At 43.0% G+C, this 24,763-nt stretch overlaps 1 protein-coding gene across 4 annotated transcripts in view; it reads left to right on the forward strand.

Moving 5' to 3' along the window:
• WDR31 (WD repeat domain 31) overlaps positions 1-16,775 on the forward strand; it is a 25,537-nt gene extending 8,762 nt beyond the window's left edge. For 2 of the 4 annotated variants that reach the window (XM_084899244.1, XM_084899246.1), the window contains 10 exons: positions 1,828-1,921; positions 3,560-3,710; positions 4,386-4,515; positions 6,009-6,083; positions 6,778-6,922; positions 7,021-7,121; positions 8,357-8,424; positions 9,837-9,978; positions 11,795-11,957; positions 13,458-16,775. In XM_084899244.1, the coding sequence (XP_084755370.1) occupies positions 3,595-3,710; positions 4,386-4,515; positions 6,009-6,083; positions 6,778-6,922; positions 7,021-7,121; positions 8,357-8,424; positions 9,837-9,978; positions 11,795-11,957; positions 13,458-13,618 (1,101 nt within the window). In that variant the 5' untranslated portion in view covers positions 1,828-1,921; positions 3,560-3,594 and the 3' untranslated portion in view covers positions 13,619-16,775. Of the gene's footprint in view, positions 1-1,827; positions 1,922-3,559; positions 3,711-4,385; positions 4,516-6,008; positions 6,084-6,777; positions 6,923-7,020; positions 7,122-8,356; positions 8,425-9,836; positions 9,979-11,794; positions 11,958-13,457 lie in introns of those variants that run through there. The other 2 variants (XM_084899245.1, XM_084899247.1) reach the window with 2 other exon arrangements.
• Positions 16,776-24,763: the final 7,988 nt, after the last annotated feature.

Genomic DNA, 24,763 nt, shown 5'->3' on the forward strand with positions numbered 1-24,763 from the left:
TTAGTATGCCATTCATTCATTCATTTATTGGACAGATTGTTGCCTTGCATCCATTCTTCCATGCTATGCTTAAAGCACAGATACAAAAATGAACAAGGCACCGTCCCTTCTTTCAAGTATGTTACATGTTCACAGTATAAACAGGAAGATGACTGAATAGTATTTTAATTTCTTAGATTAGTCAACTCAATAAATTTACAACATGGACATTATCTAAGTACATACACTTTGTTTTTGAGATTTTAAATTGCCTTGGTATATAATGTAATAAATTCTTAGCCTTAGTGTGATCAATCACTCTGGTCAGAGGACAAAGTTGGCCTCAGTTTAAAATCCTCCAGACTCATATATCCATTTGTATCTGCTCTCTGTGTATATTTATGTATGTTTAATATATGTGTACTAAGGGCAGTAGTAATAAGGGTGAAATTGCTACTTTTAGTAATGCTGTCAATCATGTTAGTAGCCATCACTTACTCTCAACCATTTGCCTGGTTGAACTGAGGGCTTTATATGCACTGCCTGTTATAGAGATGCAGTATAGTATGCTGGTCAAGAGCGAGGCCTCTGGAGCAAGATTACCAGATTCAAATTTTAGCTCTTCTACTCATTTGCGATTTATTTGTAAAGTTGGGCAAGTTATTTAACATCTCTGTGTTTCACTTTTCTCATCTACAAAATGAGGAAAGTAACTGTTCCAGAGGCTTGTGGAATAGATTAAATGAGCTAATAAGTATAAAGCACTTAAAATAGTCCTTAGCACCTCCTGAGTGCTATTTTTAATCTTCACAAAAGCCTAACTGTAGAGTTATCCCACTTTACACACAGGAAACTGAGACTTAGGTTCAACAAGTTGCCCAGACCTAGTCCTAAAAATGATGCCAGTGCACTCAGTCAAATGTTGTTCTGACTAGCCTGTGCTGCTATTAATTATTAGACACTGTCAATTGATAATTTGAATTTATTTATTTGAATCCTTAGAATGGAGTTGTTAAAGTGCAATAAAACTGGTTTCTTTTTCTTTTCTTTTTTTTTTAATATATTTTTTATTGATTTTTCACAGAGAGGAAGGGAGAGGGATAGATAGCTAGAAACATCAATGAGAGAGAATCATCGACCAGCTGCCTCCTGCACACCCACTACCGGGGATGTACCCGCAACCAATGTACATGCCCTTAACCGGAATCAAACCTGGGACCTTTCTATCCACTGATCTCTAGCCACTGAGCCAAACTGATTTCAGCAAAACTGGTTTCTTCTTTGTAGATTTTTATAATGGAAATTCTGGACTAGAATTTCTGGACTAGAGTAAATGATAGTTACTAACACGGCTACTGGACTAGAAGTCAATTATACCTAGTTATAATTTTGAGTAAATAATTCTCCAGATCTTTAAATAAAGTGTTTTATGTGATTTTGAAAAGCTCTTTCATCAAAACTTCTATTACCCATACTTATTAAAGTATTATTTTAAACAGGAGAAATTGCCTTTCTCACAAAAAAAACAACAACAACACTTAAGTTCTGAAATAAACAGTCACCTATGAAGATTTTTGATGAACAGAAGTACTATGAGTAAAATAAAGATGTTTAATGGTGCATTTAAATAGATGCTACTTTGCATATTTAAACATATATAATTAATATTATGGTATACTTTCCCCCCCAAATATTGGAATTTTGTATTATCTCTTTCTTTGTGAGGAAAAACTACACTTAACAATCTTTTTAGTTAACAAAGTCCTTAATTTACCTTGTAAATATCCTTTCGGTACAAACATATGCTTAGAGAAGAGATTAATTTAAGCATCTTTTCACTACTTACAGAGATTAGGAAGTGGCTGCCTGAAGTATTTTCCAAAGGATAAACATTCAAAGCATTGAATACTGCAGCTCACCAAGAAGATTCTATTGATTTGGGGTAAGGTAAAAGTTATTTTTTTCCCTTAGAATGTTCCATGAATATTTTTCAGGTGGGAAGTATAAGAAGATACCAGCTAAGAATCTAATTAGTTTAAGCAGAGCTAGTCCATTTATAGCACCTGCAGTTTCCAGTGACCTAGATCTTTGAATGGCATCTGTCCTTAGTTTGATGACAATGTTGAAAAATGGGTTAGGCTGACAGATAGGATGCCCTGCAACCTCTACCAACCTACAAAAGATACACCATCCCAAGCTTTTTGCAAGCTATCCTGGAATTTTTCTCTGATTTTTTAAATATATATTTTATTGATTTTTGTACAGAGTGGAAGGGAGAGAGATAGAGAGTTCGAAACATCAATGAGAGAGAGTCATTGATCAGCTGCCTCTTGCACACCCCCTACTGGGGATATGCACGCAACCAAGGTACATGCCCCTGACCGGAATCGAACCTGGGGCCCTTCAGTCCCCAAGCCGACGCTCTATCCATTGAGCCAAACCGGTCCCGGCTGATTTTTTAAATTAAAGTATTACGCATGGGTCCATATCCCCCTTTGCCCTCCCACCCTACTCCCATACCTTTCCTTGCCCCCCTGTTGTCTCTGTCCATTGGGTATGCTTATATGCATGCATACAAGTGTTTTGGTTCCTGTCAGCACATCTTGTGATTATTATAGAGAACTCTAGAAGTTCCGAACTGGAAGGGACCATAGATTCACTAGTTCACAAATGTTTTATCACACTGAGCAAGTCACTTAAGGTACAAAGATGAGTATGATAGAGTCCTTCCTCTTAGGGAGCAGATAGTCTTCTAAAAAGCGTTTAATCTGAAGTTGAATTTTATAGATGGGGAGGCTGAAGCATAGAGTGGGGAATGGAGGAACTCAACCAAGGACACAGTGAGATGAGGCAGAGCTGGGGCTGGAGCTCAGGGCTCTTCATGCCACACACACTGTTCTCTGCACTGTGTTGTGCTTTTATATTGCTTACCAACTCCTTTCAAGAGGTCAATTCTGGCAGCTTCTCAAAATGTTGGTTTAAATTCTTCTGGAAAACTCTATTTGTTAATGGTAATGAGATGATTGAGAATACTTGGTGAGTTTTAGCTGCTGTCTCCTTGGTTATTTTCCTCTACACTCAAGGTTCTTTGACTGGTCTCATAATCAAAAGACATCATGCATATTAGAAAGAAAATAACCAAATTTAATACATATGTATGGGAATCCCACATACATGAGAGAGTCAGAGACTCCACAAGCATGAGAGACTCAGAGACAAAGGGGGGTCAGATGTAAAAGACATCCTGAGCTAGGGATGAGGTAATACACCTTGGGGACTTCAAAGAGTCATTGAAAAATGATAAGAAGAACAGATGTTTATTAAATAAGTTTTCCCTGACTTACAGGTGGGTCAAAAAGGTTATTGCTGATGATACTTTATCATGGGCAAGGCCTCTAATTCAAGTTCTAGGTAGTTGAGGGGAGCCATAGAGAAGTTTTCTTGCGCTAAAATTGCCTTTAGCTCAAAACAGTCCACACACCACAGAAGCACATTTTGTGGTACTCGTTCTGAATCCCTATGCCATACTACCATCATTGTGCCTAAAAATTAACTGTGTATTGTTCTTTTTACTGAACAGGGAACACAACTTCCAACTCCCAGCAGCCACAAGGGATGCTGCCCCTCAGGTGCCATCTGAAACGAGCTCCTCCTCAGAAGATTTTGTGTAGGTTCTGCGCCATGATGGGAAAACTGCAAAGCAAACTCAAACACAGCACTTATAAATACAGGTACAGCAGCCCTGCCGTGGATCCTGGGTTCATCATGCCCGTTACAATTCTCCACTGAAGAAAGAGAAGGCCCAGAGCAAGTATTGATGACCTTCTCTGGACTGTCGGTTTGCTCAGTTTTCTTTTGGATAAGAAACAGTCTAGCCCTAACCAGTTTGGCTCAGTGGATAGAGCATCATTCTGTGGACTGAAAGGTCCCAGGTTCGATTCCAGTCAAGGGCTTGTACCTTGGTTGCAGGCACATCCCCAATAAGAAGTGTGCAAGAGGCAGCTGATCAATGTTTCTCTCTCAGCAGTGCTTCTAACTTTCTATCCCTCTCCCTTCTCTCTATAAAAAATCAATAAAATATATTTTAGAAGGAAGGAAGGAAGGAAGGAAGGTAGGGAGGGAGGGGGAAACAGTGTAGCTTGGTAGCTAATGTCTACGCCCACACATAGAGGGGCCCTACATCTTGGGAATAATCTCTAGAGAGAGTCAAGATTCCTGGCTTCTTGGCTTCAGGATTCCCGTTTGTCAGATTCAGTCACTCTGAGCATCTCCGTACTGGCAATGTCAGTGGGTCTCCTTTTCTATCTTTCTTCTCCATCTGGCCTGAATTGCTCACACTCTTCTTACCCTTGCTCCACTGTGCACTCGCATACCATTCAGCCTCTCATTCTCCATCCTCTCTTTAGCAGGCCCGATGCAATTATAGAAGAGAAAATTCAAGCTACAGGTTTTCAGTATAGCCCAGCTCACTCGGACACCGTCTCTGTTGTTGCTGCTCTGAACTCAGACCTCTGTGTCTCCGGAGGAAAAGACAAGGTGGGATTTGCAGTGCTTCCCAGGGGAACAATTTATCGCAGAGAAGGGAAGATAATTTGGGAAGCAGACGCTGGTTTTTTTCATTTTGGGCAGCAGTGTCGGGTAGTGTAAAAGGTGGCTTTAGAATCAGAAAAACTGGGTTTAAGTCCTTTCTCTGCCACTTCCTCCTACTTTGAGCAAGTCTTAATTTTCTTGAGCCTCAGTCTATTATCTAATAAATGGGGATAATAACGCCAACCTCACAGGACTTTTGTGAGAAGTAAATAGTAAGATCGTGAGCACTATGCCCCCATGTGCTTTTTATAAATGACAAATATTATTATTCCAACCAATCCTTCTCTACACCTACACAGAGACACAGGAGTTATGTGTCAGCAAAAGGAGCTTTCTAGTCTTTTCTTTTATACTGCTCTTTTGCCAAAATCTCTCTACATTGGTGTGTGTTGTGATTCCTCCCTTCTCTGGCTTTGTGTTTCCTCCAGCTGTCACTTTGAATCTGGTTGCTTTCTCTCCCTCATAAGTGGATCTCTCATAGCACTTACAGCTAGGATATTGGTAGCAAAAATATTGATTCACTTGTGGTAAATAATGCCTCTTATTTTCAATAGCTTTTTAGAATCTTCAAATTCCATTCTCACACTGCATTTCACTGACTTTCAGATGCACACTTTTTCACATTTGAACATCTCTGAAATCAGTATGCATTTGAAAATTGATAGCATAATTGACAGCATTTTGTCTTAATATCTATATTATCTTAGACATGAACTTTTTATTGATATGAGCGTCACCCGAGTGCAAGGATTAACATCTCCATTTTGAAGATTACAAAACTGAGATTTAGGTCAAGCGCTAACATGCTCTTTACTCTCTAGCAAAATGAACTGCAGAGACTGGGCCAGAGAATGCTTTTGAAATCCTATGTTGGGGGTGGAGGGTTCTTACAACAAAATATTAAAGTATATGCGTGGAAAAAGATGGAAAGAAATTATTAACAATGATCCTCTCTGGCAGGTGGGATATGAATGAGGTTTTTTGAAATTTAAAAAAGCGCAGTCTGTTTTGCAATAAATGGGAATATACTTAATGCTAGTGAACTGTATACCTACAAATGATTAAGAAGATGATAAATGTAAAAAACTAAATAATACAATACAAGTGGGCTTGGGGGAGAGATCTAATCCTATGTAGAATTCTTCAGTATCTACAACCAGAACCTCAATCTGAATCAGTTCCCCTTAGGGAGTGTTATCCCAAACCCATCAGTAAGGCTCAGAGGGGTGGCCCAGGAGCTGGGGAGAGACAGGATAGATCAGGAGGAAAGATAGAAACTCAAAGTAGGGGCCCTGAGGAGGCACACAATAGAACCCTAACGCTTGATGCAGGTCCCTGGACAGAGAGGAAGAAGTCAGATAGAGGATGAAGTAAGGGCTTGTTGTTTTCAGTTAAACACACATTCTGTTAAACTAAACTTTGCGCATGACTCTCTGCAGACAGTTGTGGCCTATAACTGGAAAACCGGAAACGTGGTGAAAAGGTTCCGAGGACATGAACATGACATCACCAAGGTAAAACTGAGAAATGGTTATTATCATGGTGGGGATTTGGAACGGAATAAAGGAACACCTAATCGCTCTAGATGGTAAGAGTGATTGAATATTCTTAAAGGAACATGCAAAGGCTTTATATTTGGTGCTGTGAAGTCCTACTCTAGGAAAAGCAGAGCAAACCATTCACTTAGCTATTGGTGCAGGGATATTTGATACAATTTTTCTCTTGTTATTAAGCCTTTAATAGCTCAGGTGGGAAAAAGAGAGTAGCTCTCCCTGGCTGATCCTAACTCAACAGGGACATGCAGTGAAGGCTTTCTGTATGTTTGCTACAGTTAGAAAAATGACATAATATCTACACTTAGTTGGAAATTTTTTTAAAAAGCCAACAATAGTTAAATAAAAATTAATTTGTTTAATAGCTTTACAGAGTAGAGTGTGTTTCCAGCAAAAATGACAGAGAATGCCAATTTATATGACTCTCCTCTCTGAAGTTCACCTGAATGGACCAAAATTAGGGTGCTAACTGTCATGATGAAACTCAGCATCAGCCACAGTCCCATAGCATGGAACAGGATGTTTTCCTGTCAGATACAGTGCATTATGAACCAGACTGAGAGAGAAGGTCGGGCTGTAACCTTCTTATCCCCAGGTCTTTCTCTACTTTAAAATCCAATCAAACAAGCACACCAAAGCTTTCTTTCTCGAGCAGATAGCCTGTCTTCACAAATCAAACCAGTTCTTCAGCGCCTCTCGGGACAGGATGGTCATGATGTGGGACTTGCATGGCTCCTCACAACCCAGGCAGCAGTTCTCGGGCCACGCCATGGTGGTCACTGGGTTAGCTGTGAGTCCTGGTAGGTAAAGCTGAGCCCTTCCCAGGTCCTTTGTACTTTCTGAAAAGCCCTGCTCCAAGTCTGTCTCATGGACCATCTTCTTGCCGTTGTTTCCAAAGACTCATCACAGCTGTGCTCTGGCTCTCGGGACAACTCCCTACTCCTGTGGGACGTGGGGACTGGACAGTGTGTGGAGAGAGCTTCGGTCTCCAGGAACCTGGTACGAACTCTAACTTGCTATGGAGCAGGCAGCAGAAGGGAGGATAGGGTGAGGGAAAGGGCGTGGGTGAGAGATCAGGAGACCGAGACCAGGAGACAAGGCGTTAGAGACTTGGGTCTTTATTGCTCCCCACCCCTACCTCTCTGTCAAACCCCAGCCTCTCAGGGTTCTCAGATTAGATGACCTCTTAAGGTCTTTTGCTCCAGAGAACAATTCCACTAGTTTATATTGGAATCTTAAATGGTGTCCTCACTTATTCCTTCAAAACACAATTATTTTATTTCTTCTGTGGGCTGGACACAGCTTAGAGCAGGGTTAGTGACTAAGGACAAAGTCTCTGTCCTCCAAGAGCTCACCTTATGCTCTGTGTTCTGTATCCATAACATTGTGCAGAGAAACAAGAATGACATTGGTTTCTGTGTAATCTGCTCTCTTTATGAAGACCAGCGTTTCCTGGTAGCAGACTGGTATATAAACTCCACAACCTTGGGGGTCAGTCAGACCTGAGTTCAAACCACCAATCCATCACTTGTTAGCTGTGTTTTCCTAAGAAACTTACTCAGAGTCTCAGTGTCTTCATTGATAAAATGGGGAGAATTCTATCACCCAACATGGTAGATGTTCCCTTAGTGGTCATCAAATGTCAGTTCACAGTTATCTTTTCCAATCTAGAAGACGACTGTCTATGACAAGATGCGCTTGCCCTATGCCTTGTGTATTTGTGGAGGTTCCTGGGGGAAAAGAAAATCCTGTTACCCTGGGTTGTTTTGAAAAGTTTTTCATGTCTACCCACCAGAGGGCTGCAGAGATAAAGCAAAAATACGTTTTTAAAAATTATAAATCACAAAGAAGACCCCTTCCTCAACCCTCTGTGGCCTAGACCGTGGTTTCAGTGGTTCTGCTTCAGAACAGGGACTGCTCCCCTGGCTGCCACAGGGGAACCAGCTCTAGCTCCTTACCAGGTGTCTGGGGTTCAGGCAGCCTAAGAGTGCCTGCATGCATTTGGGTACTCACAACTGGCCCAGCTGCTACTCTTAATGCTGATAGCCAAGGAGATTCAAGGAGAGCATGGCTGGCGGGTATCTTCAAAACATGAAATCCCTTCCTCCAAGTCCAATTTCCTAGTTCAGCATCCTTAAGAAGTGGTACAGAGGTGCTATTTTGCACTGTTTACAGGATTTCCAGCAGAAGAATGACTTGGTATGGAGACATTTTGAAAATTGTGCTTCTTCCAGGTCACTCACCTGTGTTGGGTCCCCAGAGAACCATATGTACTGCAGACTTCTGAAGATAAAACCATCAGGTGGGCTCACTGAGCAGCAGTGACGGTGTTTCTGGTGAAGATTTGTGGCTCCCACGCTTACACGACTCCATTCCCACCCTGCTTCTCTGAATTGCTGTGCCCTTGCCAGGGCATTCTGCCCCTTTGCCCCTCACTGGTCCTGGGGCCTCTCTGATCTGGCCCCATGGAGTCATCTGTAGAGGGTGAATGCTAGTCAGGCCAGGAAAAACCCAAAGCAGCTGATTCCACCTGCCCTGGCTGTGTGAGCAGTCAGATTGTGTGAGCTGTGTGAGCAGTCAGATTGACCTCAGGATCAGTCACTTGCTCCTCCTACCCCTTCAAACTGCCTGGCTTTATTTGCTCCCCCTGCTCAGATTCCTCACGTTCCCAATCACCCAGCCCTCAGGCGAAGCCCTCTCCGGGAAAGCAGAGTAAGAATCGCCATCAGGGGAATCAATGAAGTAAACTGTTCTTAGATTAGAGAGCATGACTTGAAACTGTGGCAATCAGAAGAGATTCTACTTAGAAAATGGTAGGAATGAGACAAGAGGTAAATAAAATACTCCCCAGTGAATCCCATAACCAGGGTTGACCAAGTCTGTAGATCTTTTGTTTATGAATCTGGAAAGATGATTGCTCCTCTGTATCTTTTTAACAAAATTATAGCTCAGCTAGTGTGGCTCAGTGATTGAGATCAGGAGATCATGGTTCGATTCCCGGTCAGGGCACATACCCAGGTTGCAGGCTCGATCCCCAGTATGGGGCATGCAGGAGGCAGCTGGTCAGTGATTCTCTCTCATCATTGATGTTTCTTTTTTTAAAAATATGTTTTTTATTGATTTTATACAGAGAGGAAGGGAGAGAGATAGAGAGTTAGAAACATCAATGAGAGAGAGTCATCGATCAGCTGCCTCTTGCACACCCCCTACTGGGGATATGCCCGCAACCAAGGTACATGCCCTTGACCGGAATCGAACCCGAGACCCTTCAGTCCCCAAGCCGATGCTCTATCCATTGAGCCAAACCGGTCCCGGCTCATCATTGATGTTTCTATCTCACTCTCTTACCCTCCCTCTCTGAAATAAATAAAGATATTTTTTTTAAAAATTATAAATCACAGGGACAGAAATACCTTCTTTTCATTGAAGGCAGCATCCCAAAAGACCAAATTAACCTATATAACTAAGATGCTTGGTCTAAATTTCTATTAACTAGATCTCAAAATAGAAAGAACTCAGATGTCATTTTGTTATTTCCTGCCAGCTTGGAGTCTCTGAGATTGAACTGGTTCAAGCTGCTGTTTTTAGATATATTATGACTCCATTATGACTGGTCAAAGCACCAAAGAGCCAAGACTTTTATGATTTCAGGTTACTGTGGTATATTTCAGACACATTTACTATAAACTCATTTTTTGCTATAATTTCTTTCAGATTATGGGACAGTCGGGGGCTCCAGGTGGCTCATATATTTCCTGCAAAGCAACACATTCAGACCTACTGTGAGGTCAGTGAGGATGGACACAGGTGTCTCTCCTGCAGCAATGGCTTTGGAGGAGAAGGCTGTGAAGCCACGGTGAGCGGTCATGTCGGGTCCAGGTGTCTGGTTGTTGATGACCGAATAACTTGCTCTGGCCTCATGCCTGTACTGGGCTACACAGCAGGTCTGCTAATGGCTCAGGCTTATTCCAAGTGCAGACTATAAGTGATCCTTTGATTCCAAATACTTCTTTCAAGAAATGCCCATTAGCCTAGGGCCATGGTCTGCAAACTGCGGCTCACGAGCCACATGCAGCTCTTTGGCCCCTTGAGTGTGGCTCTTCCACAAAATACCATGGTCTGGGAGAGCCTATTTTGAAGAAGTGGTGTTAGAACTTAAGTTTAAAAAATTTGACTCTCAAAAGAAATTTTAATCATTGTACTGTTGGTATTTGGCTCTGTCAACTAATGAGTTTGCCGACCACTGGCCTAGGGCTTTCTGAATTGGTTTGGGAAAGAGAAATGGGATGAGAGTCAAGAAGGCTATATCCTAGAACTGGCCTGCTAATGTCCATCTCCCAGCAGAGCTTAGGAAGGAGAAGGACTGTGTGAAGAACTAAGTGTTTTTATTGTACCTGTGGCCACAGTAAAAGAGGTTCAAGCTCTTTAGGAAGTTGGAGTTCCAGGGTTGATCAAGGGCCCACCCCATCCCTTACCTCATATAGCTTTCCTTTCAATTAATTTCCAAAGCACCTTGGATTCCCAATAGTAGAATACCAGTTAAAGGGGTCATCTAGTATCTAAATAGAACAATTACAGCTCCCATTTTATCAAACATTTTTTGTTTGCTATCAAACATGCGTAGGCTTTGGGCTGAGCACATTCCATGTATGATCCCATTTAATCCTTAAAACAACCATGAAAGCCCTAGCTGGTTTGACTCAGTGGATAGAACACTGGCCTGTGACTGAAGGGTCCTGTATTTGATTCCAACAAGAACACATACCTGGGGTGTGGGCTCCATCCCAGTTGAGGGCATGCAGGAGGTAGCTAATCATGATTCCCTCTCATCACTGATTTTCTATCTTTCTCTCCCTCTCCCTTCCTGTCTGAAATCAATTTAAAAAAAATTTTTTTTAACTTGAACAACCATGTGAGTCAAGTAGTAGTATAATTCCCATTTTACAGTTGAGAAACTAGAGACATGGCAAGTTGTACAAGACCACACCTCTGGAAAGTGGTAGGTCAAGGTTTGAAATCCTAGGCTATTGATATAGCCTCTCTTCTTCAAGTTAAGAATTTCTAGCTCCTACAACTGTTCCTCAGAGGACATGGTGTCCAGTGATCTCATTCTTTTTTGGACACAATTCAGTTTGCTCTCTTACCTGGAACATTATTCTTCACGTGTGGTCTGATCTGTATCAGCAAAGAATGGGACTGGCAGAACTGGTGCCTCACTGTTGTAGGCAAGGTTTAGTGACTATGCATTAAATCAGGTCTGTGCCTGCATGTACTTATGAGAAGCTACTCCTAACTGTGGGGTCCCCACAAGACCCACAGATACCAAGGGGCTGATATAAGGTGCTCTTGAGTTGTCATAGAAAGTCAGTAACTTCATGCTGTAGGACTTGGAGCTTCGCTTTCCTAACCAGTATGTTAATGAGGAAGGCAACAACCCTTCAGGCACATTCTTAACCAGGGTTGTCTGAGACATAGTTGGTGCTTAAAATAATCACTGTGTGGATGAATGGTTGGCTGTGTTGTGGATGGGATGGATGAAGGTAAGGGTAGCTACAGAAGTAGGTAAGTGGAGACAACAGGTGGGTCATGAGATGGAGAGGAAATAGATATCAAGGAATGAAGCTGGGGAAATGTATAGTATATCTGAGGTAGCCTATATCATTACTTTGCAGTTGTGGGACCTAAGACAGACGCGGAACAGAATATGTGAGTATAAGGGGCATTTCCAGACTGTGGCATCCTGTGTGTTTCTACCAAGAGCATTGGCCTTGAAGCCTATAATCGCTACCTCATCACACGACTGCAAGGTGAAGATTTGGGACCAAGATACTGGAGGTAAGGGACCTACTATTAGTGCTTCTTAAAGATATGTGAAGTCTCAAAGGCTTCCTGAAAACGTTCTTTCCATTTCTCAGCACACCACCCATGTCCTGCCACTGTTCCGCCCCCTGGTGGTTAAGACATGACACCAGATACCAGAATCTCTGTGCAGCCTCCACTAGAGGCCATCATAGCTGTTTCTATCATATTGTACAGACTCATTCCTAAGAACTCAGATATATTTGGCTCTTATATTCTTTCTACTTAAAATTCCTCATTAGGTTTTAACTTGTGTTGCTCAAAATGTCTGGAAAAGAGAATAGAAATGGCCATTTAAAATTTATTTTTCAAGGACTAAAATGAGAGCCTCGGCTCTTGGTGGGTTGAGGTGGAGTAAAGATAGTTTCAGAAAGACTGTGCCCTGTTTTGACTCTGCAGCTAAGGTTTTGAAATTATCATGACACTTTAAGAAAGCTGTTTTAGGGAACACAGCTCCCTGGAGTTGTCAATGAGGTGGTGTGCTGATCCAGCTCCTAATGCAGGGGTCCTCAAACTTTTTAAAGTGGGGGCCAGATCACGGTCCCTCAGAGAGCTGGAGGGCCGGACTATATGAACTACTAATTCCTACTGTAACACCTCGGCTGCGCTCACTGCCCAAAAAACCTGGCGGGCCAGATCAGACTCCTCTGCGGGCCTCATGTGGCCCGCGGGCCGTAGTTTGAAGACCCCTGTAATGTTATTAAGAATTCAGGAATATTTAATATGGTCATGGTGGGAGTATTTATGCCACAAGATTTGGCAAATGTTATGAATAAAGCTTGTGTTCCCTTCCACCCTACTGCCTCCATGCCATTCTGTCCTGGACACAGGATTCTGCTAAACACAAGAATATCATTACTTTAGAAAACTTCAAACCAAGTCCCTCTTATAGTAATCTTCCAGAAATTTGGGTCTCATCAAAGGAGGATAGGGTAGCTCCCTCAGAGAAAGAGGTGAGATCGGGTCAAAGGGCACACAAGCTTAACTTACATAGTAAGGACAGCCCCCTCCCCTCGAGTTGCCTTCTCCGGTCACCTTGATATGGGAAGTGGGAGATATAGCTTTTTAGCTTCATTGTCATAAACCTACTGTTATGAATCGCAATGTAAATATCTGTGTTTTCCGATGGTCTTAGGCGACCCACAGGTTGAGAACTGCTGCTGTAGAGCCTAAGACCATCAGAAAACACAGATATTTACATTACGATTCATTAACAGTAGCAAAATTACAGTTATGAAGTAGCAACGACAATAATTTTATGGTTGGGGGTCACCACAACATGAGGAACTGAATTAAAGGGCGCAGCATTAGAAAGGTTGAGAACCTCTGCTCTAAAGCATGGGGTTGCCTCTGTTGTATGGGTCAGAGACACATAGCACATGCTTTAATTACGTGGAATTCTTACAAAGACACTCACTGCATTTCATGATATTGCACTCTTGGCCTAAGTGGCTGGTTTCCCACTTCCTCCCCAAGCCTGCCTGCTCACCTTGTCTCTGGATGGATCAGGACCTTTGACTTCCCTGGCCATTGGCGACACCATCTCCTTGCTATGTGCAAGTTTCCACAAAGGGATTCACTTGCTCCGAGTGGACCACAGCCCAAGGCTGGAACTGCGGGAAGTGGCAGTATTCTGAGGCTGAGAGAAGTTTGCTGGACCAAATCAAAGCATGGCCTCTCCTTTCTCAGTGTGGCTTTGTTTTTCCATGTTATCTTCAGGGAGGGCAGAGTGGGGTTGGTGTTCTTTGTTTAGTTCACTTAGAAGGTATATCAGTGTTAGAAGTCATTTTGAAGCCAGTGGTTCAAAATCAGGTACAGAGTTTAGAGACATGGATTAAACATAAGGTTCTCAATCTGTGTTAAATCCAAATGCAAGTTTTAGTGAGCTCTTGGGACTGCTCTTCAGAAAAAATATTTATGGCTCAAATGGTGACCTGTTAGGTCTCTGTCATAGGCCTCTGTGAGATTCAAGACACAGTCTGTTGAACTGACCTGCTCCATGTCTCCACAAAAGGAAGAAAAGCAAGGGGGAGAGACACTCTGCTTTGCTTGCCTCAAAATTATCCACACGGGAAAGGACAGTGTGGCTCCAGAGAGGAAATACATTGCAGACATGAGACTCAGCTCCAGTCACTGCTCCTCGGCAAGAGAGCAAAAACCTCGGCTTCTACTCAAAATAGTAGAAGAGAGGGTGGCAGATCCCTGCTAGACCAGTGCAAGGTTGCATGAAAATCAGACCTGAGATGGCTTGAAGAGGCCGACAATCCCAAGAACCTTGTCAGAATTATAGTAGTCACCAAGCTGGGTCTGTGGATAAGAAAATGGAGAGGTTGCGAGATTAACGCTAAAACATTTTTATTTGTACAAATATATATATATTCATTATTGATTTTTTTACAGAGAGGAAGGGAGAGGGAAAGAGAGTTAGAAACATTGATGAGAGAAACATTAATCAGCTGCCTCTTGTACACCCCCTACTGGGGATGTGCCCGCAACCAAGATACATGCTCTTGACCAGAATCGAACCCAAGAACCTTGAGTTCTCAAGCCGATGCTCTATCCACTGAACAGAACCATCTAGGGCTATTTGTACATTTTAATATTTTTATTGTTTTATGTAAACTCTTTTCAGGGAATGGCCAGAGTGAGGCAAAGGGAATATCTGCAATGACAATAGGACATATAGGATAAAGTAGAGGCATGGATTCAACTGTGTGCTCCCACTGAGCCCCCGCAGTGAGGAGGGCAGGGTGCTCAGATCTGCCTGTATGGCCCCAGGAGATCAGTCCCACCTGGTACTCACAAGCCCGCTTTCCTCCAGGGAAAAGAGAGTTCCTCCGCCTTCTGGTAAGCCCACGCCTGAGGCAGCTGCCGCAGGGGGATTCCCTTTCTGAGGAAAGAAAGATTTTGAATTTGCTCAGTGGTCCCTGATGCCCGTGGCTGACAGCCATCTTCCTGTCTCCCTCCTGCTCCTCTGTAAGTCCAGCTCCCTCGAGCTGTCTCCACTGCCTGGGCGGGAGAATCTTAAGCTACTGCAAAGCGTCAATCCTGAATCTGACTCTCCAATTCTCCATTTAGCTAGATCTTGGGCAAGTTATGAAATCCTCATTTGTTATATGGGACCGTAATCATAGGTTCCTCACGGGGCTGTTCTGAGGACTGAGTAGAACTATATTAATGCCAAGAAAAGTACCAGGTGCTCATAAATGGTAACCATTGGTATTTATTGCCCTCTGTCCAGACTAAATACTCTCTTTTCCACACATTTACCAGTCATCTATTCTCCTTAGATCTTATTTTCTAAGATTTTAGTCATTGTTCAGCTTCTCCTTTCATTCCTTAAGTTATGGCCCTTGGCACTCTGGAAACACAAAGGGATAGTGAGCATGGAAACTGCTTCATTGAGCACCTATAGACTTATTCTCTCTCTGATTCTTGTTATTCCCATTTCACAGATGAGGAAGCTGAGACTCAGGGAGATCTAGTCCTTTGCCTAAGGTTGCACATACATAGGAAGAGGAAGAACTTAAATTTGAACCTGGGTCAGCCTGACTCAAAGCCAGACTCCTTTCCCTTTCCCTTTCCCTTTGCCTGATGTCATAAAGTTCGCTTTAGAAATGGGCAGACCATGACATTGTGTACTTTCTAAACCAGTTATTAACTTTTTGGCTCCCAAGAGATCTTCCTGGCGAGATGCCTAGGAGCAAGTGAGACATGTCTCAGGGAAAGTTCTAGAGCACCTATCAGTGCTACAGTTGACCCTTTCTTCTAGAAGGAAGACAAGCAGTAAATCAGAAAACCCAAGGGAGTGGGTTGGGAGGGGGCCCAGGGAAGGGGAACGGGCTGCTGTGAGAGGGAACATACCCGTGAGGAAATAGTAGGCCTCTGAGGATAAGCAGGGTTCTATTACCAACAAAATTGTTTCCCTAAACCCTACACATGTGCTTGATGTGTAAATTCCTTATCTGTGCATTTTAAGTAGAAAATAGATTAATAAATGTAATTAATTTTAAAAATTCAGTGTTACATGTGCTAAACAGGTACTCTCAACACCTATTATACAGGCTGCTGAAATGTATTCATTCATTCATTGGACACTTCATTTCAAAGGCTGCCCCTCGAAAAGCATAGTAAGGAATTTTCCAAAGACAGTTGACCTTTCTCCAGGAAAGTATATAAGCTCTTGGAATCTGACCAGTTCTGTAGTCAGTATTTAAATACATTTGTGTCTTTTCTTACATATTTATCATTTAAGTATATTTATATATCTAAGGAAAGGAGTGGTGATTATTATTGGCCTTCATTTTGACACAGGAAATGAATAAAACTCAGGTCACTTGGTGTTTTAAACCATTTAACACTGAGAAAAGGAAGCTTAGCTATTTCTGAGTAACCTTTGAAAGCATTATTATTAAAGAACAGCTTCATCATAAAAAATGCACAGACTACTTGTTGTTTCCTGAAATTAGCATTTTGGGCACAGACCGCCCAGCTCAGACTACATTCCCAGCGAGGTGTAGCCATGAGAATAAGTTCTTGACAGTGGGTGGTGAGTGGAAGTGATGTGTGTAACTTCCACCTTCTTTGCTTAAAAGAAACACATTTGTCCACTAGCTAGAATGCACACTGCCAGTAACAGCTCAACTGTTCGGGCGAGGACAAGATGATGAACCAGCTCAAAAGAAGGAACCTGGGCCCCCAAATCACCTCAAGGAGCTGAGCTGCTCCAGCTGGATTGTGACTTGGAAGAGAAATGAACTTTATTCTTTTTAAGCCATTGCATATATTTTTTTAACTTTTTTTTTTTTTAAATATATTTTATTGATTTTGTACAGAGAGAAAGGGAGAGAGAGAGAGAGCTAGAAACATCGATGAGAGAGAGTCATCGATCAGCTGCCTCTTGCACACCCCCCACTGGGAATATGCCCGCAACCAAGGTACATGCCCTTGACCGGAATCGAACCCAGGGCCTTTCAGTCCCCAAGCCGACGCTCTATCCATTGAGCCAAACCGGCTTCAGCTATTTTTTTAACTTTTAATTCAAGTGTACATAAACCATTTCAGACATCTTACGTTTTTATAAATGGAAAACACTAGTAACCAGTACCTAGATGATGAAGCATAATAAATCCAGGAACTTCCAAGCCAATCTGATAAGGGATTTGGAACAGCAAACTGGTTCTACTTTATAGAAATGGAATCAGACTGTATTGAAGTAGATGGAAGTGTGGCCACAGATTTTCCCATCCCTGTGTGTCTGACCTTCTCAATGTGAGATCATCTCAGTGGGTAGGACCTATCTCCCACCCCTCGAACCTGCACTGGCCTTTGACTTGGTGTGACTGACAGGAAAATGAACGCTGAGCAGCTTGTGCGGCTGCGGCTTCGGAGGCCTTGCAGCTTCACTTTCACCCTCTCAGATCTGTCAGGAAGGTGGCCGAGGCCACGTGGAGGAGAACCAAGCACCACCAGATACAGGGATGAGGTCGCCTCGGACCCTCCAACCCCACCAAATCTGCAGCCAAATTCAGATGACATAAGAAAAACCACAGCTATTCACACAATCATGAAAAATAATAAAACATTGTTTTGAGACACTACGTTTTCAGGTAGCTTGTTACGCAGCAATAGATTCAAGTGAAACAAGCATATGATCTTATTTTGGTCAGGCTTCTTTGGATCAACATGCTTGTGAGATTGATGCATACTGTTGCACACAGTGGAATATTATTCCTTCCCATTGCTGCATAGTATTCTAATGTGGGACAATATTGTAATTTATCCGTTTCACTACTGAGGGGCTGCCTTCTGGTTTGGGGCTCTAACAAACAGTGCTGCTGTGAACATTCTAATAATGTGTCATTTGGTGGACATGCCTGCATGTGTGTTCATTATTTAATTAGCGGAGGCCTCTCTGGGCTATCGTGTAATGCATTATTAGCTTTAGCAGATACCACCTCTTTTCCAAAAAGGTTGTTTCACTTCATATTCCACCCACTGTGCAGGAGAGTTAGCAGTTTCAATTGCTCTTTGCCAACACTCTTTAAAGATGAACACATAGATGTTGAAGATTAAGTGTTAGCTTCAGGAGCCAACGTTAGAAAGAAGCTAGACCCATTTGTTTTGATGTCTATCTTTTCTTCCTGACACTTCAGGCTAAATGGGCGGAATTTAACAATACAAACATAGGTACACAGTGCTCTATAGTTTAATACTACTTTCACAACCATAATTTCATCTGAGTCTTCCAATACAATAACACTGTAAATAGGGGGCCTGGGGAATATTACTCCTACAGAGGGAAGTGACTTGTCAAGGACCACACAGCATGTGGCAGAGCCCAGATGGGAGCCCAGGTCTTTGGACATGCCGACTGGTTCTTGCCACCCAAACCCTCTCTTCCAATGGCATTGTCTGGGTAGTGGTGAATGTGAAAGCTGAGGGGAGGGGGCAGCTAGGAATGGAATCAGACTAGGAGGTATTTGTCGCTATGGAAAAAGTGACGTAGGTTAAACATCACGGACAGGAGGAAAGTTAATTCCATTCCCAGATGTTCTCTCCCCACAGTCTGGAAGGCAGCATCCTGCTTGGTCAAGGTCTTTACGCAACAAATTAAAAAGCCCAGATTTGCCCTGATCGAGTGGCTCATTTGGTTGGAGCATCGTCCCCATACACCAAAAAGTTGCTGGTTGGATTCCTGGTTAGGGCACATTCCTCGGTTGCAGGTTCGATCCCCAGTTGGAGCATGTACTGGAGGCAACCGCTCAATGTTTCTCTCTCATACTGATGTTTCTCTCTCTCTCTCTCTCTCCCTCTCTCTCTCTCTCTCAAATCAATAAAAACATATCCTCCAGTGAGGCTTAAAAAAATAAAAGTTAAAAATTACATTAAATCTGCCGAAGCCGGTTTGGCTCAGTGGTAGAGCGTCGATCTGCGGACTGAAGGGTCCCAGGTTCGATTCCGGTCAAGGGCATGTACATTGGTTGCGGGCACATCCCCGGTAGGGGGTGTGCAAGAGGCAGCTGGCCGATGTTTCTCTCTCATCGACGTTTCTAGCTCTCTATCTCTCTCCCTTCCTCTCTGTTAAAAATCAATAAAATATATTAAAAAAAATTACATTAAATCCCAGACTTGGGGTAGTTGGAGATTGGTGTCAGCTAGCACTGCATGTCCCACATGCTGGACACTCTCAGTCCATCCAGAAATAGCCTTTTGCAAACTGGCCAACTTCACGTGACTGGTATCCCTGCGGCAGGAGGCTGCACAGAAGGTTGTCCTTAATTCACCCTGCGTGAGAAACACAGGTAACAAAACAGCACCGTGCAGCACGGTCCCATTTTGGTAAAAATATGCCTGCACGTACATCTATACATTCATAGGTAAAGGTCTGGAAGAAATAGAGCAAAAGTGTTAACAGTGTTATCTCTGGGTATTAACTTTAAAGTTCAATTTATCTACTCTATGCATTTCTGTATTTTTTTTTTTTTTTTTGCAATGAGGATTAATGTTTTATTTTTTAAAACTTGCATGGTAGATAATGCATTCACATAGTCACAATCAAAAGTACAAAAAAGGTTATACAATCAAGTCTCCCTCTTATCCATGTCTGCCTTCCATCTGGCTCCCTCCAGAGGTAACCAGTGTTACCAGCACCTCGTGTATCCTTTCCAAGATGCTTTACAAGCAACTGCAACATTTATTTCCTTGATCACTTTTACAATGAAAAGGCAAGACCTTCATTTAAAAAGCATTTTAGAAGTGTCAATTATAGTTGACATTCAATTATATATTATATTAGTTCCAGATATGCTGCATAGAAAATATACATTTTGAAGAAAGGTTGTAGAATACTATTTTATGATATAAAAAGGTAAGTGAAGAAAAGGCTACCAAACAGCACAGAGTATGACATATTTTTAATAATTTATGAAAAATTTATATTTAAAATACTACACTTATAAGAAAAGACTGGACATCTGTTTCCCAAGTGAGTCAGTGGTTATCTCTCAATGTAGGATTTTCTCTGGCACCAGGCTGCCTGATTCAAATCCCAGGCTGCCACTTCCTAGCCCTGTGATCCTGGGAAAGTGACTTAATCTTTCTGTGTCTTTAGTGTCCTTAACTGTAAAATGGAGGTGACGTCCTAGCCCGTTTGGCTCAGTGGATAGAGCGTCGGCCTGCAGACTGAAGGGTCCTGGGTTTAATTCCAGTCAAGGGCACATACCTCTGTGGCAGGCTCCTCCCTGGCCCAGGCCCTAGTCAGGGCTCATGCAGGAGGCACCCAATCTATGTGCTTCTCTCACATCGGTATTTCTCTTTATCTCTTCCACTCTCTCTAAAAATCAATGGAAAAATATCCTTGGGTGAGGATTCAAAAACAAAACAAAATTAAATGGAGATGATGGTGATGATGATGATGATTGCATCTGCCCATACAGTTGAGTTGTCATCAGGGATAAGTTATAAAATTCACGTAGAACCCTTAGAATGGTGCCTGCCATCGTTCCTGTGTCAGTAATTATTATATACATCTGAGTCTCCTAATTTTTCTATATTGGACATGTATTACAATAGAAGTTAAGTAACAAACTCCCACAGGAAAAGGGAAACTATACCAATATATAGAGAGGAGCACAGAAGGGAGAGAGTGGCCATAGAGCAGAGAAGAGGGAGAAACCCCGTGGCCCCAGGAGGAGGAGAAAGAAGACCCTGCAGACCCGGAGAGGTGGGAGCTCTCTGGCTTCCTGGTTTTAAGCCTCTGGGAGCCCCGGGAAAGGGCCCTTTGCCAGTGCTGCCCACTGAGTATTGCAAGAGCACAGACAGCATCCATCTCTCCTGTGCTTTCTCTCCTGGCATGTGGAGATGGCCAGTGAGATCTTCGGAGAAACGCCCTGGACCTCCCTTGTACAAACAGCCTTCAGGCAACACTTCGCCACTCTTCCAGGCAGAGCTCACGTGGAGAAAGGCTTCGGGATAAGAGTGAGGATTCCCCTGGTTGTGCCTGAACCAACTCACACCTTCTGAGGGTCCATTACTGCCACCTTGACGTGGGTGAGAGTCTGGGGGCTTGAAAGACGCTTCATTCACAGCCCATCTGGAGAAGATGTCCAATTGCAGTTTCCTGTTTTAAACCACGTGGCACTGTAGGAAGCCCTTCCTCCTTCCTCCTTCAGCTGCATCCTGTCCTCTGCAGACTCAGCATGGGATCCAGAGGGGAGAAGGCAGGGAAGGAAAGTGTGGGAGCAGGAGGTGGAGGCCCAGGGTTCCAGCCTCAGCCCAGACATTTTGTGTCAATGTTAGCTGAAATCCGTTTTTGTTTTTTTTTTTGTTTGTTTGTTTTTTTAATATATTTTATTGATTTTTTTACAGAGAGGAAGAGAGAGGGATAGAGAGTTAGAAACATCAATGAGAAATAATCATCGATCAGCTACCTCTTGCACACACCCCACCTGGGATGTGCCTGCAACCAAGGTACATGCCTTTGACCGGAACCGAACCCGGGACCTTTCAGTCTGCATGCCGATGCTCTATCCACTGAGCCAAACCGGTTTCAGCATGGAATCAGTTCTTGATTTCACCAAAATCCAGTTGCTCCTCATAGAACCCCTTGAGTTGATGTGGGAATCACCATGCCAGGTGTGATGGGCTTGAAACGATAAAGTATGTGAACTACTTTGTATTAGAAAGAATATCTTGATCTTGTAGTTCCTGCTAAGTCTGAGGTGAACAAGTGCTGGGAAATAGTATCCTATCACTGTTTCTAACAATTCAAGTGACACATTCTAGAAATAAAATAAAATGCTTCCTAACCCTTAATAATTCTAAAATCCCCACTCACTGCAGACAAAGTTTTTCAGGGAACTTGGTGCCAAATTTGACCTGACCTTATGGTGTTGACTCTTTTGGATGTTAAATATTTATAATAAATTGCAGAATAGTCATGCATTTGATTGCAGGGTGCTGCCCCAGACCCCACTGGGAGGGTTACTTAAATACAACACATACAAATTACCTTCCTAAAATATGAAAACACTGAAGCCCACCTGGTTCTGAGCGTTTTTCATAGGGATTGTGGTCTTGTAAATAAAACAAATTCAGATGCCACATAAAGCAGGTGCCCACTCCCTGCCTAGGTCTCTTCTTCATGGTGCCAGTTCTTGGGAAGTTGTGATGAATCTGAAGACAGATGTAATCAGGATGAGTCAAGGAGCATATATAGGGGATATTTCTCCTAAATTGTTGTTTCTCACTTAAAAATATTTTTTTATTTTTTAAATACATTTTTTAATTGATTTCAGAGAAAAAAAGGAGAGGGGGGGAGAGCGAGCATCAGTGATGAGAGAATGTCATTGGTTGGCTGCCTCCTGCACGTCCCACCGTGGGGATTAAACCTTCAACCCAGGCCTGTGTCCTGACCGGGAATCTAATGGTGGCCTTCATAGGTTGACATTCAACCACTGAGCCGAGCTTTATTGTTATTTTTAGAGAGACAGGAAGGGAAAGGAGAGAGAGAACAGTGTGAGAGAGAACATCTATCAGTTGCCTCCTGCATGCCCTCTGCATATGCCCTGACCGGAATAAAACTGGCAACCTTCCCATGCACAGGATGACGCTGAACCAATTGAGCCACACTGGCCAGGACAATATGCCTCACATTCTAATGTGTTTCTGAATCTCCCAAGGATCTGACTCGGTAGATCTGGCGATCTGGTGTAGGCCTGAGGTCCTTCATTTCTAACACTCTCCCATGATGGCTGTGCTGCTGGAAGTGGCCTACACTCTGGAGAGGCCTACCAAAGATTCAATGTGGGGCTCCCCAGAGAGAGGTGCCCTGACCTTGGAGGGGCTGCTCGCTAAAACACCGACATCACCTGACTCCTCTCTGCATCTTCTCTATCCTCCACTCCCTTCCATTGCCTCCTTCACCCCAGATGGGTTCAGCCACTCTGCACCTCCACTCCAGAGTTGGCTGGCCTCCACCAAGTCTCAAGATTCTTCACTCCCCAGGTTCCAAGGTTCTGCCTAGATGAGGTGTTTTCTGGCTGACCACACCCTCCAAGCAGGAACTAAATTAATTCAACTCTGAAATTCCTAAGATGCTTCTCTCTCTCTCTCTCTCTCTCTCTCTCTCTCTCTCTCTCTCTCTCTCTCTCTCTCTCTCTCTCTCTCTCTCTCTCTCTCTCTCCTGGGTATCTCTGCAGAAAAATTTCCCACTGCCTGCAAAGTTCCCCCTGGCCCCCACTACCCAGAGATAGGATGATACTGCATCTGCTCACTTAGTGACGCGAAAAGGGGCCTTGATCAATGCTTGCCAGGCCTGACTGATTTCTTACACTTTCTCCCCGCTTTCTTTTTAAGTTCTAGATTCCCTTTTGCAGAAAACTCAGATTTACTTACTTTTTTGTTTTTACCGTGTATTGCATTGAATTAAAATAATTTTTTAACTAATTCTTTATTGTTGAAAGTATTACATATGTCCCCTATTTCCCCCATTGACTCTCTCCCCCTTTCCCCCCAGGCCCTCACCACCCCCATGTCTGGGGCCAAGGGCCATACATACATATATGCATACAAGGTTCTTGATTGGTTACTTCCCACCCACCCACCCTCCCCTGTCTTCCCTCTGAGATTCCATGCTCTACAGATTTACTTTTCAAGAGAATTTTCTTGCCCTAATGGGTTTGGCTCCGTGCATAGAGCCTTGGTCTACGGACTGAAAGGTCCCAGGTTTGATTCCGGTCAAGGGCATGTACTTTGGTTGTGGGCACATCTCCAGTAGGGGGCATGAAGGAGGTAGCTGATCAATGTTTCTAACTCTCCCTTCCTCTCTGTAAAACAATCAATAAAATATATTTTTTTAAAAAGAGAGTTTTCTTATTGCAAAAGTAATACCTATTTATTAATGGAAATTTAGAAAATACAGATTCAAAGATTAAAAAATGATACCACCAGGAAGCTCATCACCCAGAGATAACTACTTTTAACTTTTACCTCATGGCCTTCATATATATACATTTTGTTTTACAAGTGCCTGTAAAAACATTCAAACCTGTAAAAAAAATTTTGTGAGTTTATTTGAACCAAACTGATGACAATTGCCAGGAAGCAAAATCTGAAGGGATTGGGATAATGCTCCAGAGAATGAAGGTTTTTTTAAATCTATTTTTATACATTATAATCAAAGGAGGGGATGAAGGTAGGTTATAAGAAATCCATTGGTGATAGACTAGAGAGGTGGGGAGAAAGCAAAGTGTGTGTGTGTGTGTGTGTGGGGGGGTTGGGCTGGAGGCGATTGGTCAGCACGTAGAGGGCAAGTGCAGTCAGAGATGCACTCAGAATTAGATCCAAAGTAAACTGATAGACACTTACTTAGGTGGGTGCAGATAATTAGGAAGGAATTTGTGGTATCTGTCCTGAAGCCCAGGCACATTAGGTTGTGCCCAGAGGGGTCCAGAAAAAGGGAAGTTACCAGTTACCTAGACATTTCAAGGGTGTGTTATCTTAGATGCAAAAAGACAGATAGGCTCAGTTAAGGTAAAGGTTGACCTTGCCAGGGAAGATAACAGTCTAGGATGTAACTATCCACCAGAACTGCTTTTAATTAAAGTTTAATATTAGAGCATCCTTTGTGGTTCCTTTAGATCTCTGACTTTGCAAGACCGCCATGCAGGCCTTCCTTCAGGTTGTCAGGTTATTATGTGGCCGGGGGGAGGGGGGGGGGATAAAAATCATAGCTTCCGGGGGGGGGGGGGGGGGGGGGGAGATCCTCTGTGAGCAGATAG

The sequence above is a fragment of the Pipistrellus hanaki genome, assembly GCF_964339955.1.
Source record: "Pipistrellus hanaki genome assembly, chromosome: 11".
In the NCBI taxonomy this organism is placed as follows: Eukaryota; Metazoa; Chordata; class Mammalia; order Chiroptera; family Vespertilionidae; genus Pipistrellus; species Pipistrellus hanaki.